This window comes from Vipera berus (genome assembly GCF_964194415.1).
Source record: "Vipera berus genome assembly, chromosome: 10".
Classification (NCBI taxonomy): domain Eukaryota; kingdom Metazoa; phylum Chordata; class Lepidosauria; order Squamata; family Viperidae; genus Vipera; species Vipera berus.
The window spans coordinates 213,907-230,699 of record NC_138213.1 but is presented as its reverse complement, the minus strand read 5'-3'; the positions used below and the strand labels follow the sequence as shown (position 1 = coordinate 230,699).

Below are 16,793 nucleotides of genomic sequence, written 5' to 3'. Positions count from 1 at the left end.
CCATTGTTTCTTGTTCTACTTTGTCCTGGTGCTTTGGAGAATAATTTGACCCCCTCTTCTTTGTGGCAGCCCCTCAAATACTGGAATACTGCTATCATGTCACCCCTATTTCTTCTTTCTTTAGACTAGCCCAGGGGTAGGCAACCTCGGCTCTTTTATGACTCATGGACTTCAACTCCCAGAATTCCTGAGTCAGCATAGCTGACTCAAGAATTCTGGGAGTTGAAGTCCATGAGTCATAAAAGAGCCGAGGTTGCCTACCCCTGGACTAGCCAAACCCAATTCCTGCAGCCGTTCTTCATATGTTTTAGTCTCCAGGCCTTTGATCATCTAAGTTGCTCTTCTCCGAATTTTTTCCAAAGTCTCAACATCTTTTTTGTAGTATGGTGACCAAAATTGGCTGCAGTATTCCAGGTGTGGTCTTATTAGGGTTTTATAAAGCGGTACTAATACTTCACGTGATCTTGATTCTGTGCCTCTGTTTATACTACCCAGGATTCTATTAGCTTTTTTGGCTGCTGCTGCACACGGCTGGCTCACATTCAAGTGATCATCCATTAGGACTCTAAGGTCCCTCTCACAGTTACTGTTTTTGAGCCAGGTCTCGCATACCCTGTACTTATACCTTTGATTTTTTTTCTGCCTAAATGTAAAACTTTGCTTTTCTCCACATTAAAGTTCATTTTGTTGGATAGGGCCCATTGTTCAAGTTTGTCAAGATCTTTTTTGGATCCTGAGCTTGTCTTCTGGGGTATTGGCTATTCCTGCTAGTTTAGCGTCATCTGCAAATTTGATTAGTTCCCCTTCTATTCCCTCATCTAAGTCATTTATGAAGATATTGAAGAGTAGTGGGCCTAAGACGGAGCTTTATGGTACCCCACTGCTTACTTCTCTCCATGAGGATGTAGTATCATTGAGGACTACTTGTTGAGTACAATTTTGTCAGCCTCTTTCTAGTTTGCCAAGAAGTAGGTTGTGGTATACTTTGTCAAATGCCTTACTGAAATCTAAGACTACTATGTCAATGGCATTTCGCTGGTCTACTAATTTCGTCACTTTATCAAAGAATGAAATAAGATTGGTTTGGCATGATCTATTTTTAACAAACCCATGCTGGCTACTAGTTATAACTTTGCTTGCTTCTAGTTGTTCGCAGATCTGTTTTTTGATTATCTGTTCCAGGATCTTCCCAGGTATTGATGTTAGACTGATTGGTCTGTAGTTTCCTGGGTCTGTTTTTCCCCCCTTTCTTGAAGATGGGAACCACATCAACCCTTTTCCAATCCTCAGGTACTTCCCCGGTGCTCCAGGATTTTTGAAAGATATGGTGCAATGGTTCTGAGATAACATCTGCCAGCTCCTTCAAAATTCTGGGGTGAAATCTGTCATGTCCCGGTGATTTATATTCATCAAGGTCGGATAGGTGTTCTCTTACCATTTTCTTGCTTATTTTAATTTTTATTTCTAATTTGTCTTTTGCAGTAGTTTTTTTGGTATGTTGGGCTATGATTTCTTTTTGTGTGAAGACTGATGCAAAGAATGAGTTAAGCAGCTCTGCTTTCTCCCTACTGTCTGTTATTTCCTTGCCCTCTTTAGTGCACCTACAGTTTCCTTGACTTTTTTCTTGTTATTAATATGTTGAAAGAAACTTTTTTTTACTGTCCTTGATTTCTGTTGCAAGTCTTTGTTCATTCTGAGCCTTTGCTTACCTGACTTCATCTTTGCATATTCTGGCTGTCTGCTGATAATCAGCCTCAGTTATTTGTCCCTCTTTCCATTTTTTGTACTTGCTCTTTTTGTCATTCAATTTGTCAGAGATCTTTGTGCAGACAGGCTGGTTTCTTCTTGAATTTCTTGTTTTTCTTTTTCAGTGGTATTGTGCTGGACTGGGCTTTTATGATCACATTTTTCAGAGTTTCCCATACTTCTTGAGTTGTTTTCCCCTTTAGGATTTTCATCCATGGAATCTTTCCTAGGTTCTCTCTGAGTTTATTAACATCAGCTCTTTTGAAGTTTAAGACACTGGTTGGATTAGTTTGTATTGCCTGCGTTTGCATTATTTTGAATTCCAATATGACATGGTCACTTTCACCCAAGGTTCCAGCAATTTCAACTCCCTCTATCACTTCTTCTCTATTAGTAAGAATTAGGTCCAGTTTAGCTTTACTTCTGGTTCCCTCCTCTACCTTTTGGATGACAAAGTTGTTGGTTAGGTTGGTTAGGAATCTGTTTGTTCTCCCACTCACTGCAGAGTTGGTCTCCCAGTTGATATCTGGATAGTTGAAATCTCCCATTACTACTGTGGCATGCTTCCTACACACATTTGTTCACTGGTTGACAAAGGGTTCACCTTTTCTTCTGATTGGTTGGGTGGCCTATGGCAATGTCACTTTTCCCCCCTTTTATATTGACCCATATACATTCTGGAGGGATTTTATCTTTGATCACATGCATTTTTGTAGATATGTAGTGTTCTCTTACATACAGTGCAACTCCCCATCCTCTTTTTGTACATTATTTCTCTTGAACAATTTGTATCCTTCCATGGATTGGTTTAGTATTGGCTTCGAGGATCAGTTGATCACCTTTACTTAACCAGAGAGAGAAGCATGTTGGTTTGGAAACTCTGGGAGGTCTGGGGCAGGGAAAGAAGGAGCTCTGCTTTCTCTTAAAACCTGGATTTGTTTGGTGCCTCTTTTTGGGGGGATGTCAAGATCAGGAGGTTGCCCACAGGAGCCTCCTGTAGCTGAGCCTCGGTTGTTCATGACATGACAGCAGCCAACCTGTTTTCTACCTGCCAGAGATGGGCTTTGCTGCTGCTTCAGGCTGGGTTGACTTGGGCTGATTTCTTTCCTTTGGCCCTTCAGCTGGTCTGGACTGCAGAACCTTCCAACATTATTGTCTTCCTCTGTATGAATTTGGGGCAGCAGTAAGACTCCTCTTGAAGGAAGCTCCCTGACCAGTTAGCTGTGAGGTGTTCCTGGCTAAAGAACTCAGGACGGTTGGCTGAGCAACCACGACCAGCAACTGGAGGTCTACTGGAAGGAAAATTGTTTACCCATTGCAAATATGCAGATGTTAAAAATAAAGACAAAATTGGCCTCAGTCAATTGCAAAAAATAGTTTTAATTGGAACAACTTACATCCTGCCTCAATGATACCTTTAATGCCATTAAACCATTAATCCTAGATCCTTGAAAAGGATTCAATAGGCAGAGAAGAATGCCAAATCCAGTCTAATAATCTATGCAATCAATCATATATGTCATATGATATATAAAACAATAATTTAATTATTGTAATTACTGGTTTTAATTTTAATGTTGGTTTGGACCAAATTGATTTTTTAAACATACGTATTAATCATATTTATGTTTTGTTCAGTTTTATACTTTGTATTTTTTATTGCAATCTGCCTTGAGTTTTGGAATAAACAGAAAGGCAGGGTTTAAATTCAACAATAAAAGAGTGAATCTGCTTGGCATTGTTGCTGCCTTTGGTGCTGCGGATTCTCTCTCGGCTCCTGTTCTGGTCCTAGCTGGAAATGGCCCTTCAGTTCTCATCCAGGAGCCACCAGAGAACTGGATAGCCCTGAGCAAAAGGACCTTATTGCAGGAGTGCCACGGCGGGGTGGGGAGGAGCAGCTTTGGGATAAGAGGGTGCTGCCAAGCAGGAGCAGGGCGGAGGGCTGGGGGGCTCCCAGTCTCGATGCTCTCTAACTGAACATCATTGATTTTACGGGAAACATGTTTACAGACAGTGTGCCGATCGACCTGCCTTCTTGAGTAAGAGCTACCTTTCCTTAACGACTGCAGCGGGGGGGGAGCGGGGGATGCCCGGAACAATGCATGGGATCTGGAGTCCAGGGCTGGGGCTTGGTCGAGAGGCTGGATCCCCTTGGTGTAATCCTGGGTGCAGGTTGGTGGGGGGGGTGGAGTGTTGCTGGCAGTCAGGCTCTGGCTGGTGACTGGAGGGCTTTGCCTGGCCCTGACAGAGCAGGGAGGGCGGCCAGAGAGCCCCAATTAATTGGAAAGCATTTGCTGGCTTGACTGCCCTGGCCTGGCCTGGCCTGCAGGGAAGATCGGCCTGGCTGTCAATAAACAAGTCCCCAGTGCAGCATCAAAGCCACAGCCCTTTATCAATCGCGGCCTTCTCTTCCTGCTTGTTCCTGTAACTTACCAAGCATTTATGACATTGATTTTGCAATCAGGCGGTTAACCCCCTCCCCTGCCTCCCCCGCCCTGCCAGCCGACTTGTCCAGCCTGTCAGTCAGGCCTCCGTGGCCTCAGCTGTGCCGGGAAGCAGTCTTGGGCCCTCGGCTTCACATCTTGTCACTCGCACATAGATGAAAAGTGTGTGTGTCTACATGGCTGTGTGTGTACACAGATATACACACAGAAGCACTATGAAGAAGTAGCAAAAATGTAAGTGAAAAGCCATTGAAGAAAAAAACCCCTCAAACCATTAAGTAGCTCTCCAAGTGGGAGGGCTCATTGTTGCCATCCCCCCTCTGCCTTTGCCTCCAGCAGGACATGCATTATCCTGCTCCCCTGCTCCTAGTGGGCAATGCAAGGCAAGATGGGGCAGTGGGTAGCCCTCACCCGTTCTCCCCCCCCTCTGTTGCCTCTTGCAGGCTCATGGCTGTTGAGCAGAGGGCCGCCTCTGGCCTCCTCGCTTCTCCAGCTGGACTAGGCCCATTCGGTCCTAGCCCTGCCCCAGCTGGTATCCTGTGAACCTAATGGAGCTTGAGAGTGTAGGACCAGGGCCAGGGCTGGTTCCGGGAGGCCTTTTCTATCTCTCTGCAGAGCTCAAATCAGTGTGTGTACCTCCTCCTTGGATCTCTGCATGGCTGAAGGTACCTGAAGCACCGTGGGGCTAGTCAGGGCTGGGGACTTCAGTAGAACCTTTTAGATGCCCCCCTTGGGAGGCAGGGAGGAAACACTTGCTGGGTGACAGAATCACTGAATGGAGGATGTCTTGACCAACAGATTAGAGCCATTCTTGAGCTAGCTCTGGAGAGGCTCTGAAGGAGGGTGGGGGCCTTTTTGCAGGAAATGGAGAGTGTACACTTCCTTTTGTACCCTCCCTTTCTGGGTCCCTGGTGATCTCTTGCCAAAAGCTGGCATTGGGGCAAACGAGTTGCTTTTGGGGGCAGAGTGGGCTGGGCGCGGGGAGTGGCCAGGCCTGGTTGACAAGCTTCTTTCTTTGTCTTTCCCCCTGCCCGCTTTTAGGCCCCAGTTGTGCCAGGTGCGATGAACGCTGACTGCAGGGCTAACGATGGAAGGCTGTGATTTGCCAGTCATCCTGGGCAAGGACCTTGGAGACACTGGACCTCAGCACCAGCAGTGGACTGAGTTTGGCAGTGCTCACCATCTCCCCACCGCACCTGGTGACACGAGGTCCACGGCAGCGGGCCAGCTAGGCAACGAGCGGGCTCCCTTCTGTGAGCATTCGCCAGGAAGTTCGGCGGCCTCTGCTTGCAGCCCTGAGCCCAGCAACAAGGAGGACAGCTGTAACGAATGCACGGCCTCATTTGCCAGCTTACAGACCTACATGGAGCCCCCCTGTCCCAGTGCCCATCCTCTGCTCTCCCTGCAAGAGGACTGCAGGAGCGACACTGGCGAGGAGGAGGAAGAGGAGGAAGAGGAGGAGGAGGAGGAGGAATTGGGGGAGGAGAGCGATATTGAGAACCTGGCTGGAGAAATCATCTACCAACCAGATGGCTCAGCATACATTGTGGAAAACCTCAGTCAGCTGAGTCAAGGCGGTGGGGGGCTCCTGCCCCTCCTGGCGAACTCTGCTCTCCCCAGCACAGGAGCCAAGCCAGGGGAGTCTGCTGTGGCTGTGCCTCAGGTCTATCCGCAGATCATCAACACTTTCCACATCGCCTCCTCCTTTGGGAAGTGGTTTGAGGGCCCAGATGAGGCCTTTCCCAGCACCTCCACCCTGGTGGGGGTCAGCCCTGTCCTGCACAGCTTCCGTGTCTTTGATGTGCGCCACAGAAGCAACAGGGATTACCTGAACAGCGACGGTTCTGCCAAAAGTTCCTGCGTATCCAAAGATGTCCCCAACAATGTGGACATGTCCAAATTTGATAGCTTTGTACTCTACGGGAAGAGGAAGCCCATCCTGATGTGTTTCTTGTGCAAGCTCTCCTTTGGCTTCGTCCGCTCGTTTGTGACCCATGCGGTGCACGATCATCGGATAACTCTGAGCGAGGAGGAGCGGAAAATTCTTAGCAATAAGAACATCTCCGCGATCATCCAAGGGATAGGCAAAGACAAGGAGCCCCTTGTAAGCTTTCTGGAACCAAAAAACAAAAACTTTTCACACCCTTTAGTTTCCGCAACTGACCTCATAAGCCCCGGACACAGTTTCTATGGCAAATTCAGTGGGATTCGTGTGGAAGGGGAGGGGGTCTCCCAGATTGGAGTTGCCAGCACAAGCGAACAGCCCCAGACAGCAGACCTCTTAGCCCCGGGGGGCCTCTTAAACCTGGGGGGGCTGACAAGCTCAGCTCGGAAGACGCCAATTACCTCAGTTCCCCTGGCTGCCCCCACCTCCAGGCCCTCTGCCTCTGAAGAGAAAGGCCCAGGGAGGGCCGGCAGCGACGGGCAGGACAGCTGCTTGGCGAAGGCAGAATCAGCTGGGGAGGAGGGGGAGGAGGAGGGGGCTGGCGGGGGTAGCAAAGGGCTGTTTCCACACAGGCTGGGGGAGGATCCAGAGGAGAAACTTCCTGCCACCTCTGAGACCAGGTCAGGGGCAAGCAGTGGCAGCAGCCCGAAGGACCTTGCTCTCTCAAACCAAAGCATATCTCCCTTAATGCCTAGCGTGCTTCAGGCAGGGTCGAGGGCCTCAGCTGCTTCTGGTTCTCCTGCTGCTGCTTCCTTTCCCTTTGACGGTGCAAACAGGAGGAGTTGTTTGAGCTTTAATAGTGACTTGGGGGAGGAAAGTGCCAACAGAGACGATCCCCTGGAACCAAACGAGAGCCTTGAGGGGGAGGATGGGCTCTGCGCCTCCCACCACCAGCACGGGGGACCCCTCTGCGAGCTGGGGGGTGGGGTGGAGTGCCCCAAGTGTGACACTGTCCTGGGGTCCTCGCGCTCCCTGGGGGGCCACATGACCATGATGCACTCGCGCAACTCCTGCAAGACCCTCAAGTGCCCCAAGTGCAACTGGCACTACAAGTACCAGCAGACACTGGAGGCCCACATGAAGGAGAAGCACCCAGAGCCGGGAGGGGCATGCGCCTTCTGCCAGTCGGGCCAGCTACACCCTCGGCTCGCCCGCGGTGAGAGCTACACCTGTGGCTACAAGCCTTTCCGCTGCGAGGTCTGCAACTACTCGACCACGACCAAAGGTAATCTCAGCATCCACATGCAGTCAGACAAGCATCTCAACAACATGCAGAACCTGCAGAACGGCAGCGGGGAGCAAGTCTTCAGCCACGCGGCGGGGACTGTGGCTGTGGCCACAGCAGCCACCGCCAATATTGGTGGTGGTTGTGGGGCCCCCTCCCCCACCAAACCAAAAAGTAAAGCCACCTGGCGATGTGAGGTGTGCGACTACGAGACCAACGTGGCCAGGAACCTCCGCATCCACATGACCAGTGAGAAGCACATGCACAACATGGTGCTGCTCCAGCAGAACGTGAGCCAGGTGCAGCCCAGACGCCACCTGGGCCTAGGCAGCCTGCCCGCTGAGGCTGAGCTCTACCAGTGCTACTTGGCTCAGAACCTGAAGATGGACAGCAGCCCAGCCTCCGAGACCCAGTTCCTGGCAGGCAGCAATTTCCAAGCGGAGCCCACCAACACCATGACCTCCGTGGCCCCATCCCTCGGTGAGATGGCCTGCCTTGTGCAGGTGCTTTTTGGTGTAATTGGAGAGGAAGGGGCTGTCTTTCTGTCCAGCCCTCCGGCAGCACCTGCCTAGTAGGGAGTTGCCCGTGTGGGCATGGGACAGTGACAAGGCCCCTTGGCTCTTGGGTTTCCTTCTGGGCTGGGACAGCGGTTATACCTGAAGGAGTTTCAGCTGCTGGGGCCAGGGGAGAAGGAGAGACGGGGCTTCCTCTGCATGCAGGCTCTTACCGTAAGCCAAAAGCACAAGACCCTTCTAAGTCTGTGCCATTAGAGGTCAATGAGAGGGGTGAGGGTCTTCTGGAAATGCAGAAAGGCAGTGGACCCCCTGTGCCTAATTGCTAGCTTCGCCTGGCTCAGAGTTGCCAGCATCCACTCAGTCACCCTCTTGGCCAGCCAAGCCTTCCTTGCTGCGGTGGTTGTGCTGGTGGCAACGGGATGGTAGTGGTGGCAGACTTGCTTGGCCTGGACCTCTCCAGGCTGGTTGGCCCTCCAGAGTTGGGGAGAAAGGGAAACTTCTGCTGTGGCCCAAGGCGGAGGCAGCAGCAGCAGCAGCTCTTTTGCAGGTTTAAGAGGGTGGGATTCTCCCGTGTATAACAGGGCCAGTTCCTTAGCAGGAACTCATTACTGGCAATGCCTGCATTTAATTTTGTAATTCAGCGTGACAACTGGTCCAGGGAAGGCTGTTTCCAACTTGAGATGAACTTGCTTCAACTGCTTTCAGTAGCCTTGAGTGAAAGCGTTCCCCTAATTACAGAGCTGATCAGAGTTGTTTAATTTCATGGCTAGAAAAAAGTGCACATTTGTCATTGTGCATATAGCAAGGAATTTTGTTGAAACTTTTTGATTAAGAGACTTCACTGCTTCAGAAGAGACCGAGTGTCCATTGAAGGATCCAGTGGTGTCATGTTCCTATGCAAATTGTGCTGTACCACAGATGGTGTTTCCTGTGGATGTGCAGTTTTGAAACCTGGTCTGCAAAGATGAGGCTATCCCAAACGTACTTTTTTCAGAAGGTAACTGGACTTTCTTGTTTTTCTTTGAAGACGTTTCACTTCTCATCCAAGAAGTTTCTTCAGCTCTGACAGGATGGTGGGGAATGGAAAGATTTATACTCCTTGCAGACAGGTGGTCATTTGCGTCTAGTCATGCCAGCCACATGACCACGGAGACGTCCTCGGACAAGCGCTGGCTCTTTGAAACGGAGATGAGCACCAGCCCGTAGAGTCAGAAACGACTAGCATGCATGTGCGGGGGAACCTTTACCTTTACCTAGAGAGTTGTTGGGGCCACCTGGAGATTTATCTGTCGTCAGGGTCACCTGAGTAGTGCAAATAGGTGTGGAACCTTCTTGGAACTGCTGACAGTTAAACCTTCAGGTGACCTCAATGACTCTCTACAAAAATGCAAATGATCAACTATTTGCAAGAGTATAAATCCTTCCATTCCCCACCATTCAGTCAAAATTGAAGAAGCTTCTTGGATGAGAAGTAAAACACCTTCAAAGAAAAACAAGAAGTCCACTTACCTTGTGAAAAAGCACCTTTGGGATAATCATGACCTGGAGGACTGAGAAGCTCCATAGACAAAGATGAAGCTCTTCACGCCGTGGGGAAAACCTCCCCACTTCCCTTCCATTCTCCTCTCTGGAGAACAGGCTGGCTGGGCTGTGTGGGAGAGCCTGGGGGTGCCTCGAGCTCACTCATCGCATTGGCCCCATTCCAGTTTGGGAAATCGGGCTTTCATGTGGGGGTAGATGACACCCCATGATCCTCCTTCATCCTGCAGCCTGCCAGAGTTGCACCGGGGATAAAGGAACTTGCTTCTCCTGGGTAATGGAGTCCCTGTTCTGAGGCTGGCAGGGGACAAGGCATGGGTCCTGAGGTCTGCGAGCCTTTCGTTTTCCCTTCCTGAGCTTGAAATCTCGAGATCCCTTCCTTGGAGAAGAGAGGACAGTCAGGAAGCTGCCTTGCCCTTTCTTAAAGAAGCTCCCTTGTCCTAGCCTCTTGGACAATTCCAGCCAATGGTGGCAACCTTTGCTAAGGTGGAGGCCAGGGCTCCCTGGAGAGGGAGAACAGAAGGATGTCCCATATTCCAGGAGGCGCTGCAGAAGGCTGGCGAGGAGAGGAAGGGATTCCCCCCCTGAACTCAGGCATTCGTTTTCCCGATTGGAAGCAGGGGGCGGGGGGGGGGGGACATATGTGTGCATCAGACCCCAGGAGGCCCCTGGAACCATGCACAAACGGTGCTTCGCTTGGGAGGTTTTCTTTCAGGGTCATCCGAGGGCTGTCCAGGGAAGGAGGAGGCTGCCCCCTGGAAAGATGGGGAGGAGCCATCCTCTTCTGGGGGGGGAGGGTTTGCTGGGGCTGCTTTCTGTTTTATCCTTCACTTGGCAGCCTGCTCCTGTCTTCCCGGTGCCAGGGAAGCCCAATGCCCCAGCATGGAGGAGATTCTGCCCCTTAGTTGGCACCAGTTTTGCTTTGGTGGTCCATGGTGGCCTGGGTCTGATGCCACTTCCCCATCTCTGTGCCCCACTCCAAAGAGGCTGCCTTTTCTCCAGAGCCTGCGATAGTTGGTTCGCATCAAAGCATAATTTCACCCTTTTGCTGTGGAAATCTCTGGTTCAAAGACCGCCATAGGTTTCACCTGGTGAGGCTGAGAAATGGGAAAGGTTTGGGAGAAAATTGCACGCTGTAGCCTCGGATGACTTCAGGAGTTGCTTTCCTGCTCAAGAAACCTGATGTCTGTCTCCCATGGAGCCCTCCGTCTGGGAGAGGCTGTAGGCTTAGCTCAGCCTGCTTAGCTCAGGAATCCAGATGAAAGCCACCACAGCAGTGGTCAGCAGTAGGGCTATTATTTCCCACAATTGGGGAATTGCAGTTCTAATTTATGCAGTATCAAGAGGATGGATGCCTTGATGCCTGTCCAAAAAGCAATGAGAATATCTCTGAGGAAGAAAATGGCAAAGTGCTTCATCATGTGTTTAATCTACTATGATCCTTGTTAGATGGGAAAATAGGAATAGAAGGAAAACCAAAAGAGAAACTGTGTAGTAAACAAATGCTATTAACTGAACTTGAAGAGATGTGGGGATGTCAGCATGATCACACAGAACAGAACAACAGGCATCCTGTACTACGTGGCGTGTTTGCGTGGGCCACGTCCACAGGAGATGCTGAATAGCCCCACGGGGTGGAATGTTAACAGGCAACCCTGGGGCCAAGAGAAATGCAAGAAGAGATGGCGATACTAGTCTGAAAGTGCTACACAGCGCCTTGGTATTTTTGAAATGACTCCAGCTATTCTGGTTTCACATTTATTTGTTCCCTTTGGAAACTCTTACCACACTTTCCCGATTAGAGTAAAGCCAGCGTAGTCTCGGCTCCTGAGCCCAAGCCTTAGCCCACCCCGCAGCCTTGTGGACTTCAGAGATCCTGCTTCCCAGCAAAGTTCTGAGCGTGTGGGGCAGGCGTACCCTTCATAAGCTCATGGGTTACATTGTGGTGGGAAAGCCGAGTCCACGTGGGGAGATACCCATTCATGCTCCAGCCAGGCCAGGCTCCTGCACTGGAGCTGAGAGCCGAGAGTCCACTAGAAGTGGGTGTGGGAGCCTCTCTGACTGACTTCCTTCTCTCTCTGCACAGTGGGGGGAGAGATCCCTCTGGACCCACGGCTCGGGGGAGGGCAGCTGGTGTCCGAGGAGCTCATGAACCTGGGAGAGACCTTCACCCAGACCAGCGACCCCTCCCTGAAGCTATTCCAGTGCTCTGTGTGCAACAAGTTCACCACTGACACCTTGGACCTTTTGGGGCTGCACCTGAACGCTGAGCGGGGCCTGCCTGAGGAGGAATGGAAGGGGGCCATGGGGGAGGCCTACCAGTGCAAGCTGTGCCATTACAGCACACAGCTCAAGGCCAACTTCCAGCTGCACTGCAAGACCGAGAAGCACCTGCAGAAGTACCAGCTGGTGGCGCACATCAAGGAAGGTGGCAAGGCCAACGAGTGGCGCCTCAAGTGTGTGGCAATCGGGAATCCGGTGCACTTAAAGTGCAACGCCTGTGACTATTACACCAACAGCCTGGAGAAGCTGCGCCTTCACACCAGCAATTCCAGGCACGAGGCTAGCCTGAAGCTGTACAAGGTGAGGCGGGGGGGGGGGGGGGACAGGACAGATGCTCCTGGTGGTGGGCTCCAGCCAGCAGGTGCCACTCCTCACCCTTGCCTACTGAGGCCCTTGGACCACGTCCTGGCTCCGGGCACTGGTGGCGGGGTGGGCTGCTTGGACTCTCTCCAGTCTCTGCAGACTATGGGGATGGACAGAAGGCAGCAGCAAGTGAGTGCCGGTGGGACAAACAGCGCAGTCCAGATTAGTATGGCCGTTTGCACGTGCAGCACAGCAAGCCAGAGGGTTGCCTGGCCTGGGTAGCCCTGCCAGCCTAACCTCATTTCATCCTCCGTCTCCCAGGCTGCCTCGCTCAAGGCAGGGCTGCAAGGCCCTCGGGAGGGGCACTGGGCCCGTCTAGGTCACTGCCGCCCCCAAGGCCGATTAGGGCCATTGGAGGGCAACACTCTCCCTCGTCCACTGGGTCTGGCTGCAGCTCCCCCCCCTGCCCCGGCCTGCCTGCCTGCCTGCCTGCTGTGAAGAGTCCTTTCACTGGTGTGGCAGAATTGCTCCAGACGCCTATATTGATTTTCCCTGGACTCAGAGCTTCACCTTTTTCTCTAATCATCCCGTAATGGCTTTAGTATGAACAATCGGGCACCTCCTGCGATAAATCTAAGCAGCAGCCTTGCTCCCCAGACACGTCGTCTTCCGGGCCTCAGCCTCCTGCACTCCTGCTTTCTAGCCCATCCACTCCAGAGGCGGCCTCTGGCTCTGGAGCCCAGCCCCCCACCCCACCCCCAGAGGCAGGCTCGCTTTTGAAAGCCAAGGCAGGCCTCTCCTCTGAGGACGATGAGCCTGTGTGCGTCTTCTGTGAGCCGGGGTGAGGGGGTCCCGGAGCCCCTCCCTTGTGTCACCAGAGGATTCACCTGCTGGTTTGTTCCTGCTTCTTGATGGGAGCAAGGAGGTGGCTCTGGATGCAACTGCCCCTTTTCTTTCTGTGGGGCAGCCCTGCTTGGCACTGTCTGCCTGTGGCGTGGTGAGCAGCAGACTGGCCTGGGATGGGACCTGGCCCGGTAGGTTCCTTGGCCCCAGCCCCTCTCCTTGGCGGAGGCCCTTGGGGCATTCCTCTCCTCCGCTAAACTCATTCCTTCTGGCACTTTCCTAATCAGTTTAGAGTCCAGCTAACGGTGTAATCCAGCTCTTGCTTCTCTCCAGACGCTGACCGGGTGAGAGAGCGGCAGGCTTGCCAGGGGGACAGGCCACCCCGTCATTCCCCTTTTTTCCTGCTGCTCCCTGGCTTCCGGGTACCACACAGATGGGGCCCGCCATGAAATGCAGTGCGTGCCACAGATGGGGCCCGCCATGAAATGCAGTGCGTGCCATCAGTGGCTGGCAATGCTCCAGAAATGTTCGGTGTGAGGAGAACAGCCCTGGGAGCCCCTTCCCCCTGGCCCATTGTTTCTGGCACCATTCTCCCTGGCAGAAGAAGTGGAGGGAGAGGCCATTTGGAGCAGGTTCCTGGCTGGAGTGGACTCTTGACTCCTTTCCCAAGGAAGCTGGGTCAGTTTGCCTTGCTTTGGCCTTGGGGCTTTTTGTAAATTAGTTTTATTACTCTCCACTAAGACAGAATAAAATACAGACACAAAGTATTATTGATGTAACTTCAGCATGAATCATCATAATGTTGAATGAAGAAAAGACATCTATAAAATTATTTTGCAGATAGACCAAATAAAAAATCCTGCCCATTTCCCACCCAATGGAAGTTGCTCAGGTGCAGCCAGCTCCCCGCCTGAAACAATTCTTGGTGTGGTGGAACTGCGGAGACCAACCCGCTGCTTGGGTCCGGATTTGCCCTGTTAGATTTTAAGCAATGGTGATCAACAGTGGTGACCCTTGCTCGTCTCAGTGAGAGGATTCACTTTTTGCTTCCTGACAAAAGGGAGATTCCCTCCATCGAGAGGGTGTGTGTTTTGCAGCTCATGAATCCAACAGGTGTGCGTTGTCCATATCGCACTATTTGAACAGCCAGCATGGATCTTGGTCTGGGGAAGAGGCTCCCTTTTCAGGCACTGCCCCCACCCGCCCTCCTCCATCTGAAAGAGTGGGGACCTTGCCCTGCCACCTGTCCCTGGTCCGCCAATTTGTGGGCAGTCCGGATTTTCAGTTGTGTTTATCCAAACCCTTGGCTGTCCTCCACTCCCTGCCTGGTTCCCCTTGGGCTTTTGAATAGAAGATTGACAAGCTACCAAGATTGACAAGCTTCTTTTAAAAGAAGCAAGCAGCACTAAAGGAGAAAGGCCACTAATGATTCCTACAGAAGGAGACATTAAAGCGCCTGAAGGAAATCCAAGTTGCTACAGGGTAGGTCTCTTGTCCCTCGACCTCTTGGGCTTGGGCTGCTTCTTCAGACACCCTGGCCAGCTTCCCTTCTTGATGGATGGCGTGGGTTGCCGCTGCCTTCCTTGGAGACCCTCCCCTTGGCTCGATGTCCTTGGCTGCCAAAAGCGGACTAGGAGGGCAGCCCTGGAGCAGGCTGACAAGGGCTCGAGCTCCTCAGCGATCCTGTCCCACAAATCTTGGCAGAAGTTTCAGTGGGGAAGGAAAGGGGGGATTCAGCCCCGGAACTGGAACCCAGCTGTGGCACAAAGAGCTTCTCTGCTCTGGAGCCAGCTTTAGGCTGGGCCAGCAGTGCCCCAGGCCTCCTCCTAGACTGGTGAGCCTTTGGGTAGGGAAGGTCAGGAGGATCCAGAAGCATGGGATGAGCACTCTAGATCGAGGCAGCCCCAGCGAAAGAAGTTGAGCAAGGGCGTGTTTGAGGAGGAGGCTGAGCCAGAGAGCCAGGCCTGTGGGGCCACTTCTTTGAGGGCCTCCTTTGACTTCGGTGGCCATGGCTGCACCTGAAGGAGAAGGGACTGGTTTCCTCCAGACAGGTTTTTCCCCCCTATTGTTTCCCTTGAAATTTTGTATTTGACATGCTCCTCAGAGTTGTCGTGGAGTTGGGTGGCTTACAAAGGTAATAAAATAGGTAAATAAAATAAATAGTTCTGGCATGGAAACTGGGAGAGCTGCCCTCTGTGCGCGAACCTGGCCAGGAGAAAAACAGTCTCACAACTGTTCGGGGTCTCGGAGCTCTCACTAAATCCCGATGCAGCTCAAGGGGGGAGGGCTTCTTTGCAGTTTCTGCTCGGCTTCCCCCTCCCAGGGGAGCCATGCTGGCGTGGAAAGGAAGGGGAGGGTCTTGCCAATGTTCATCACCATGGGTGACCCAAGATGGGCCTTCTAACCCTCTTCCTCCTTCAGTTCCCAAGGAAGCCCCACTGGGGAGCAAAAGAGGGCCACAAGACCACCTAGGTGGGAGAGAGAATGGGCCTCCTTTCTTGTTTCCTTGTGGGGCTGCTCAGGAGAGGAACTGGCACTGGTGGCCATCGGTGGGGCCTGTAGCTGTCACTGCTGCTTTCCTGGTGCTACAAGCTTTTATTCTGAAAAGCAGGAGGCCAGTGGGACCCCCTTCTCCCCAATCTTCCATCCTGTTTGATTATGAATCGTCTCTGCGTAGCTGTGCAGCTAGTTATTTGTGTCCTGGCTTGGTCAACACAGTCCCTGGGTCTGTGGTCCTGAAAATGGGTGTGTTAATTTTAGGGGGAATTAAACAATTGCTAAGTTTTACCTGTCCTCCCCACCCCCCTCCAATTGATCCTTTAAACTGTCATCTTGCTTTCATTTAAGGCAAATTTTGTTATATGGCAGCCCGTTTGATTGTGTCGCATCCCTCAGAGGACTGCAATTAGCCCAAGAAAGTGCTTGTGGAGGCCCAGGGTGGAAAGGGGGACAGGGGTGGTCTTACATCCCCTCTGGTTTTGGAAAAGTGTGGGGCAGTTTTGCTTCCAGAAGTCTTCTGTGCCTTTCCTCTTTGTTTTCCCTGAAGTGGAGGACCTTTTCCTGAACAAGCTCACACTTTTGGTCCTGCTTTTTCACCTGTGGTTCTGAGCTGAAACAGGGAGTCTTCCAGGAGTCCAGTTCTGCTTTGGATTATTTGCCAGCCTGATTTCAAAGCTCAGTAATGACTAGATCATCTGGTGATTAGAAATGCATAATGGAGAAAGCTGTTTATCTGCCTTCAAAGGGTGTTTCCTGCCTGTGCTTGTCTGTCTGACAGAGGGCAGAGTCTTGCATGGCACGGGTACATTGGGGGTGAGCCCATAATTCCCCAAATCTAGTGGGGTCCTCAGCGGAGGCCCCTCTTTTCTAAGCGCCCCTGCAAATGGTGACCCATATTTGTTGTTGTTTGGACAATGAAGGCAGCTTGAGAGGTCCACTCCATTGCATTTCTTCTTCTTGCCAGATGGAGTATAAACAGGTCCAGATGACACCTGTCCAGGAATTCTTAACTCACATGGGAATTGCAGATCTTTCTACCCTAGAAAAGGACCTTGGCCTTCAGACAAGCTGCTGTCCTCAAGATTGGAAAGCTTGCTAGTTTAAGGCAGGCTGTTAGATTAATAGCTGATGTGGGTGAACTGTTAGTAAATATTAAAAAATATGAGACCTAACAAAGATGAATATTTCTGAAGAAACATTCACATAATTTTAGAAAAGTTTGATTCTGTTTTTCCTGAAAAAGCAGAGGATCATTTATTAGGCAAAGAACAGACAAACTTGAGAATTGGAAGAGTATCATAGAGTTGGTGAACTGGCCCTTTGAACATAACCAAGACAGGATGCCGGATCCTTTTTTAAAGAATGGATCAAGAAATGCAAATAGAGGTAAGTGGCTAATGAGGTCCTCCCTCCCTCCCTCCTGCTGCCACGCAACCTTCGAAGAAAGTTCA

At 51.5% G+C, this 16,793-nt stretch overlaps 1 protein-coding gene across 1 annotated transcript in view; it reads left to right on the top strand.

Moving 5' to 3' along the window:
* Nucleotides 1–16,793, top strand: part of ZFHX3 (zinc finger homeobox 3) — an 87,075-nt gene that overhangs the window by 31,151 nt on the left and 39,131 nt on the right. Inside the window, 2 exon segments of the mRNA XM_081336037.1 lie at nt 5,232–7,840; nt 11,501–11,997. Of these exon segments, the coding sequence (XP_081192163.1) occupies nt 5,278–7,840; nt 11,501–11,997 (3,060 nt within the window). The 5' untranslated portion in view covers nt 5,232–5,277.